The sequence below is a fragment of the Centroberyx affinis genome, unplaced genomic scaffold, assembly GCF_046629955.1.
Source record: "Centroberyx affinis isolate AG114_WGS23_722 - 3 ecotype Tasmania unplaced genomic scaffold, CSIRO-AGI_Caff_v1 ptg000671l_1, whole genome shotgun sequence".
Classification (NCBI taxonomy): domain Eukaryota; kingdom Metazoa; phylum Chordata; class Actinopteri; order Beryciformes; family Berycidae; genus Centroberyx; species Centroberyx affinis.
In genome coordinates, this window is record NW_027279294.1 from 164,504 (window position 1) to 172,538 (window position 8,035).

Here is an 8,035-nt window from a genome sequence, read left to right on the forward strand (position 1 = left end):
AGAATGGCTCATAGTTTATGACAATGAGGTCTACGTAAGGCAATGCACCTCCAATGCACACAAAAGGATAAGGGTACTTGTCACGTCTCTCCCCTATCCAAGACCTTGAAAACAGGTAATGGAAATGAAAATAGAAGGCTGACAAGGCCTGGTGTGGTTTAGAAGTCAAGTTAAATTAATCTCTGAACAGTCGGTGCTCCAGACCTCCCTTTGGCCAAAGTCACACACACTCGTCACTTGGTCCAGAGCTTTCAGACTAGCTTTCTATCAGCGACTCAAACCACCATCTGTGTGTGTTTGGGGGGAAGCAGCTTAGCTCTGCATCCTGCTGGGGCTTTGACGAACAGTGCCATGTGAACGGATGACAGAACTTTCTAACATACCACCAAAACTACTCTCCACTTTAAAATCAAACAGCTCTGAAATGTTCGCAAATACAGTGTAAAAATGTTTGAAGTCCAGAGTTGCACACTCCCTATTTAATAGACATTTAGTCTATCCCAACATGGGAGCTACAGTATGAACAAATGACTAAAAATGGGGAGGGCAAGTAATACGGTGTGAAAAGATGACATTCGAGTGGATGGAATGCAGGCGATTTTCTCTAAAAGTACACATCCCACACAATCTAACGTCAAAGTGCATTCAATGTCAATTCTGACAGGGCCACATGACCAAAACGGGGTAGTCCACAATTTCGGTATAACAGGCCCCCTACGCTACACTTTGAATTTTGGTGATGCGGGGGAGGAAAGCGAGTGGTGGGGAGAAAGGGGGCAAATTAACAACACAGGAACTTGATTGTGAATTTCAACAACATTCATTAACCAGGGGGAGGGGGGAGGGGACAGATCCCCTGCCCTCCCCCGGAAAGCTACACATACATGAGTGATGGGGGGTGACAGTGCAATGGGACACACTGGTATCCATAGGTAACGGGTGTAACAGCACATTCCACTTGCACTTACATACAGGCCGAGAGTGGGTTGAGATGTACGTTTCCTGAAGCTCAGTGTTGGTGGGAGAAGGGGGAGGAAGAGAAGTTAAGACCGAAAGCCTTTACTCCACAGAGCCACAGGATAAAGAAAACAAATGCCCTGTGGTCCAAAAAGGGTTTTATAGAAAAAAAGAGGCTCTTTTTGGGCGTTTCTTTACCTTGGGCTTACACAGGGAAAGGCACAGTCTGAACCTCAACTTCCTCCCCACCCAGGAAACACACCAAATGAAAACAGCAAATTGAAAAACTTCTGGTTTTGAAATTGAAGGGGTAGTTCCTGACAGAAATTCCTTTACAATTTAAAGAGAGAGTTTTGGTGTTTTCTGGTGGCGTCGGTGAACATGGTACCCATAGTAACCACAAGTAAGAAAAGTGCAAAGTCAACGTTGATAGACCTCAGTGTTAAAAAGCAACAACAAAAAAGCCCCTTCAGTGATGGAGCCAATCACCATGTTGTTTACAGTCGGGGGTGGGCGGAGCCAGTCTCCGTGGGGTTCCTGGTTGGTTGTTTAGCTGCCCCAACAGTTCCATTTCCACGCAGCCTCTCCTGAAAAAACGGAGTGCCCGGCAGATCCAATGACACAACAGAACAGACGACAATGGGGAGAGGGGGTAAAAAAATATCAAACCTACAAGGTTTCCATCACCTGGACGATAGGCCACATCCTCTGCTTTTTTTTCTCTTTTGCTTTTTTTTCTTCTTTCACTATTTCATTTCATATTTTTAGCTTTAAAAAGGCTCGCCCTGATGCGGTCAAGCGATTTGACCGGCCACGGCGCGACCCTGAACAAGAGTAGGCCGGGGTGGCGGCGTGCCCCTTTAACTGGACACAGTCATCATATTGTAGGCTTTGGAGGGACTGGTTCTGCCCAGCACCATCAGTTCCTCCTTGCAGCTGATGTGACTGTCCACCATGGGGCCCACCGCCGCGCTGTTTCCTGAGGGGGAGCCGGCGGTGGCCGGCGCCGGCGCGCCGACCGCCGCGGGCTGCGACTCGTACAGGACGCAGATGGAGCCGTCCTCACCGATGCGGTAGGACACCTCGAAGGGGTCCACCCAGAGCGTGAGCTCGCTGGGCAGCAGCAGGTAGAGTTGCTGGATGGTCAGGCCGATGCGCTGGCCCGCCTGCCACACCAGGGGGTCCATCTTGTGGTTGATGCGGATGCAGCGGTAACCTGAACCCTTGCAGGGCCGGTCTGGGAACCAGTGGTGCTTATATTGCTCTGGGGGAAACGGAGAGAAAGAAGAAGAGAAAGGATATAGAGTTTAGTTTTGGAGTGATTACCATCAGGCTGGCATTACCATGGTGTAATGACGGCCAGATCACACAATATACTTCCATCCATAAACATTCCTCTCTGACAAGCTGAAGCCTGAACCATGATCGTGTAAAAATTATTGGGTTTAGGTAGCTTGCGCACTATGGATCAATATTGGGTTTCCATAGACAAAGGCACAGAGATGGAGGGCTAAAGGTCAGAAAATAATTATTCGATACTGTGTGGCCATGGTGTTGTTTACGTGTCTCCTGTACACAGAAACAATGTGGACTACGGACATTAACCCCTGGCTGTGCCTGTGAGATCCACACTGAGCTGAAGCTGAACAAAGGGCAAACCAGAAAGCATCGCTTAACCAGACTAGTACTGTACATGGTGAGAGATAAGGCCGTGTGTGTACTGATAAAACACAGATTATGGCTACAGAAAGTGTAAAACAGAAAGTGAGTAAAAAAAAAATTGTTATATAAAGGGAACACTAAAATGTATTTGAAAATGTGCCACATCATTCAGGTCAAACAAAATTGTCTAATCTGTGATTCAGTTATATTCTTCAAAGATCTGTGTAATAGCCCAGATGGATTATTATGTAAATTATATAAATTATTATTATATAAATTCAGAATTCAATACGCACATTCATAAATTAAATGTACCATAAAACATTATTGCTCATCATAAATTTGAGTAGTTATAAACACAAGTTTCTTTCCAGATACCAAACAACAAAGCCTGGTGATTAGGGACAGTAAATGTTAATCTCATGATTTGTGTTTTTGCCAGGAGGAGACTTGAGGGAAGATGAAGTGGGATAAAATCTGACAAAAGAACAAATGATCTGATACATTACTATGTGAATAACATAACTGTAACCAATTACCAATTTTAGATACATTGAGGAAAACCAATTACATCTGCTAACCAACCCTGTAAAACGCAGCTAATTTAGTTGCTACTAAGTTCAATTTACTGGTCACACTGTCATTACTGCAGTAATAGTCCTGTTGCTGTGTATGTTTTACAAAGGTTTGAATTGCCATATGTATATTTCAATACCATGTATCCTTTCATTGGCATGTAGAAACTATGTTAGAAGGGAGTTCTTTACAAATGAGGGTAGGGCTCAGTTTGCAGTAGAAAAAGAAAAAAAAAAACAAGCCCATAACCGCCTGCTGTAGGCCTGATAAGCAGCCATAAACAGGCAGTCAGCGGCTCCCTGGGCCTACGTGACAAACAGAGGCCCATTGAATTGCACAATCCCTCCCCTGGCCGTCGTCAGTGTCACAAAGTCTTCCATGACTGGCTGAACAACAACACGGAGAGTGTCGAAGTCTCAGCCAACCATCTGGGACAGAGGGATCCGCCTCTTAAAGGGACAGGACCCAATTTTTTCTTCCTCTGGCTGTGGGAGCTTGTGAGAGTTTGGAACGGCAGCGAAAGCAGTGACTCAGAGTGACGTCACGCCTACGGTATGTCCGAGGCATTTCAGTGGTAATAAGGTGGGAGGAAAGAAGAAACCGTTTACATCCTCCCCTACTGATTTGTGTATATGAGGAAGTAAATTATTACAAGCTCTTATTTTCGTAGTTTCTGTGGGACCGCTTAAAATAGAAATAGAAATCTCCTGTTTCTGTATGCTTCTTGTATCTCGGTGACCTTTTCATCTTCTGAGCTCGCCACTTCGGGGAACACACCTGCCCCCTATCTTCTCTGACAAGCCCCCCCCCGCTCCATATTGAATTCCCATTGATGTTCACTGCATTGTGGCCTAATGAAAACCCCGGTAAGTGAAGTAGGCCAGCGTTAAGGCCGGGGCCCGGAGGCCACCTGGACGCCTCTGCGAGATAATAACTCCCCGTGTCTTATCGCAGGAGGCTGTGTACAGCCGAGCTAATGGAGGGCTTGGCACTCATGAAAGAGCACAGGGGGCTGGATGATCTTTCAGCCTCCGGTTGAGCCACAAAGGCTGCTACCTACAGGCCCCGGAGCAGCTGGGAAAGGATCGGCTCAGCGAGGCCTATTCTTAAAAATCAGGGCACGGAGGAGGAGGAGGGGGGAGGAAATGGGGGAGCGGAAAAGTAAGCAGATGAGTGAACGCTTAACCTAAGGAGTTTTAACAAAAGTGGGTTGTTTATTCATTGTAGCTGACCTACAAAAGGCTAAAAACATATTTAGTGACAAAATAGAAAGGTTCCGTTTCTCTGTACGGTGTGTGTATGTGTGTGGGGGTGGGGGTTGTTTGGTAGGTTGTTGGGGATTTTCCATGGCACACACACACACACACACACACACAGGGGAGGTTGAAGACATTTTCGAGACATTTTCAACCAGTCAAGCGCCACTAAGAGGCTTACCGATAAACAGGAAGAATCAAAGCCCTGCTAACTATAATTATGCAACTATCGCGGTTTCAATCTGGTCATCTGGACTAATTTCCCCACTTTTCCTCCCCGCAGCACAAACAAGAGGAGCGAGGCGCCCAGCTTTTCATTACACAGACACAATAGTCAGTGATTGTGATGTTCAGGAGCACAAAAGAGCTCGGGCTGGCCTAGTTTAGCAGCAGGCCCCGCTGGGTACTCACACACTCACTTTTTTGTTTTCGCACACTTCTCTTGTGTACAAAATGGGAGGTGGTGGCCTCTTAGTGCAGCTTTTTTCCACCATGTTTTTTTTCTCTTTAATTAGATTATGTTCAGTGTTATAGGGTAAATGAAAAGGTGGGTCAACTATGACCTCAAGTCAGTGATCACAAAAAGGTAATAACAGCAGCAATGTATAACAAAAATCAGGAAAGTAGTTTCAAGAGTTTAAGTTTAACCCCATCTTTATATAACTTACACCATTTTGCATTATGTATTCTGTTAATTTACAAATTCAGTGCTAAATGGTGGGTCAACTATTTCACAAAAGGTGAGTAAACTGAGTTTCGGTGGGTCTCTCCTCCGCTGCCTCCCCCCCTATTATCTCCTCTCCCCGGCCCCCACCACAACACACCCTCCCCCACACGCTGGCCTCTCCGCCTGCGGCCATTTTACTCAGACTCTCCAACTCCTGACTGTTTACAAACACCACCGACTCAGGAAGCTCTCCTCGACGTTTTATTTCAGATTCTTCTCTTTGTTTGTTTATATCTTCTGAAAGATTTATCCAAAAAAACAAGGAAATTCCATCCTCATCCTGGATATCTTTATATAAGCTATGATAATACCACTAGAGTGACTTGCAGTGCGCCTGTGCTACTAAACAGTGATTTTATAGTGGCTTTATAGTAATTTATGGTATTTTTTAATCTCCTTTGGTATCACTATAATATTCTTATGGGATATTATATAATTTATAGGCCTATAATCACCATGCGATTTTTGTATGGCATCATTCTAAAATTTTATTATAGGATTACTGTAGTTCTTTTTCATAAGGGCTCCAATGTTTAATTGAAAAATAAATCTGCAAAGTAAGATGTTTTTTGGGGAAAGAGCAACGCTGCAATTCAGGAAATGTAGGTCATCTGGCGTTTTAAGTGCTTAGTTGATGGTGCGTGGCAGATGTATGGCAGCTTTAGAGTCCTGAGACTGGAATCTCTTTACAGCAGGAAATGAGACACACAATCCCAAGGAGCATTGCCCTCTAAAACTCAGATAATATGCAAAGCCTGTAGGTAAATACAGGCGCTGGTCGGGTTCGTTTTCCTGGGAAACGAACTCAGAACGAGCCACTCGATATCAGCTCCATTCATTAAAAGACAATCACGTCTGCATGCTTCATAAAACTGAATATTAAGTGTGATAATGTCACAATAAACTCACTACTGAGCTCCACACACACACTCTAAGTCCCTACAGGAATATTATTAGGATATTATATCATTATGTAGGACAAGGTCACATAAATACTGTTGAGAACCACAGACACAGCATGAGTCACGATAGGATTATTACAGCGTTGACTATTTTATTATACGGACATTTAAGAATATTATTGATTACGGTATGGGTGCTAAAACATACAATTAGGTCTGAAACTGAATGTGTTTTCATTCTCAGCTCATTTCATCCACTGCATTACGTAATTGAGCAGCCTCCACCAACTCACTAGGGGCTGTTTTGCTCCATTCTCTCAGCTTAAGAGCTTTATCGACCAAGGCGCACTTCCTTGTTTGAACCAAAGAAAGGAGCCCTTTCCTCCCCCCGTTATAAAAAAAAAAGTAACAAATCTGTCCGCGCGATTTGGTTTCTTTGTCTGCCTCGGTCGACTGTATCAACTTAATCGTCGACCAAACCTCGGAAATGGTTCGTCGGTGTGTTTATACGGGAGCGTTGTTTTTTTTCACCGTGCGCAAATGGTGGTGCGCTTTGGTGACGTTGTTTGTGTTACTTAGAGAACAAAGAAGGGCTTCTTCTTAAGCCTTCTCAAATCAACTCGAACGCAACGCTAAGGCATTACAATCATACCAAACCGACATATGCGATGTGCAATTATAGTTTATGTCGTGTAACATTTTAAAAGTAATTTTCATGGGTGTAAGGAAGTGTTTTTTCTTTTTTTTCTTACCTGCCAAAATGTCCTGTAAGCTTTGGCTGAATGTTTGGAGCTGTCGGTCGTTTACGTGTCCTTTTATCCGCAGAAATCTCGACAGAAATCCGACGGCGGCGGTGATCTCTGGTTTCATCGTTCCCCGGGCACAAAGGGTATGCATTGAGAAAGGCAACGGCGACGGTCCGTGCGCTTTGTTGTTTTTCTTCCTCTACGTGTTTGTCCGATTATTCGTCTTTCTCTCCGCTTTTGAACAGCGATCCTCGTCTTTTGTCGCTTGGGTTATTTCTCTGGGCATTTATTTGTCGAGGTAGAGGGGGTTCAGAGAGAGTACGTGTGCTCGGACGGTACAGTGTTGGGAAATAGACGCCTGTTGTTGGTAAATACAGGGGGGTCCTTGGTGCCACAGTGACCGACCCTCCCAGCTCTCTATCGTCCGCCAGAGTGAACTCGACAGTCCGGAGGCTCTGGGTTTTATACCGCCCCCGCCGTCCCCAGCAGGGCGACGCAGGCAGCTACAGCAACAACAGCGCACCAATCCCGGCTGCGCCACAGACTGACGAGCCCCATATAGGAGGAGTGCAGCGTTCACGTCACCGCGCTGAAAATAAACAGAGGTACACAGCATGAAACTGCGAGGCGTTCAGGTCCTGTCGGAAATATCGGGTTTTACCAGAAGAAAACAAAAGAAAACAAAGAAAACAAATTTAGCTGCAATGATCCTCGCTGAAAAACTGGGCTGTTGCATTGTCAGGTAGTAATAGGATACACAGGTAGGTTACTTTAACATGTATTCCATACAGATACTAGTTACCTCATCCAGATTATAATCAGTAACACAATCCAGGGGATTTCCTGAACTCAGAAATGCGTATTGATTAACTCCAGTTACTTTTACTTTTTATATTTCAGGTATAACAGTAGGCCTACAGATAAGGAAAAGTGAAAAATTAGAAAATTTCAGGAAATGTATTTCAGATCTGCATAAACAAACACCAATTTTCTTCTGTGGTACATTTTATAAAGATATACAAAGATGAACAGCTGCCACTGTTTAAATGGCCTTCTGAGTTTCTCACTTTCACTATTTAACTATTCCCAGAAGTAGTCCTTTGAGTTTTCACAATCATCTGTAACCAGAATATATTAGTTTTAACCTAAAAAATATATTTACCTTTTTTTTTTTTAAATTTAGAATATATAATGCCATCACAAGGTTTC

The 8,035-nt window shown here is 44.3% G+C and overlaps 1 protein-coding gene across 2 annotated transcripts; it reads right to left on the reverse strand.

The window, feature by feature from the left end:
* Window positions 1-857: 857 nt before the first annotated feature.
* On the reverse strand, window positions 858-7,246 carry btg1 (B-cell translocation gene 1, anti-proliferative). 2 transcript variants are annotated; one of them, XM_071519190.1, is made up of 3 exons: window positions 6,833-7,246; window positions 1,990-2,221; window positions 858-1,929 (listed from the first exon to the last, which is right to left on the reverse strand). In XM_071519190.1, the coding sequence occupies exons 1-3, from the start codon at window positions 6,975-6,977 to the stop codon at window positions 1,818-1,820; spliced, it is 489 nt and encodes a 162-aa protein (XP_071375291.1). In that variant the 5' UTR covers window positions 6,978-7,246; the 3' UTR covers window positions 858-1,817. The 2 variants fall into 2 exon arrangements, with proteins under 2 accessions (XP_071375291.1, XP_071375289.1); XM_071519188.1 differs by having other exon boundaries at window positions 858-2,221.
* Between the last annotated feature and the right edge of the window lie 789 nt (window positions 7,247-8,035).

What these genes read in the sequence shown, in the direction of transcription:
- btg1 (XM_071519188.1), bottom strand. Translation starts at nt 6,977, where the DNA reads ATGCATACCCTTTGTGCCCGGGGAACGATGAAACCAGAGATCACCGCC. An exon ending in CTTACAGGACATTTTGGCAG is followed by an intron (nt 2,222 to 6,832) that starts GTAAGAAAAAAA and finishes CGTTTCCCCCAG; the next exon opens with AGCAATATAAGCACCACTGG.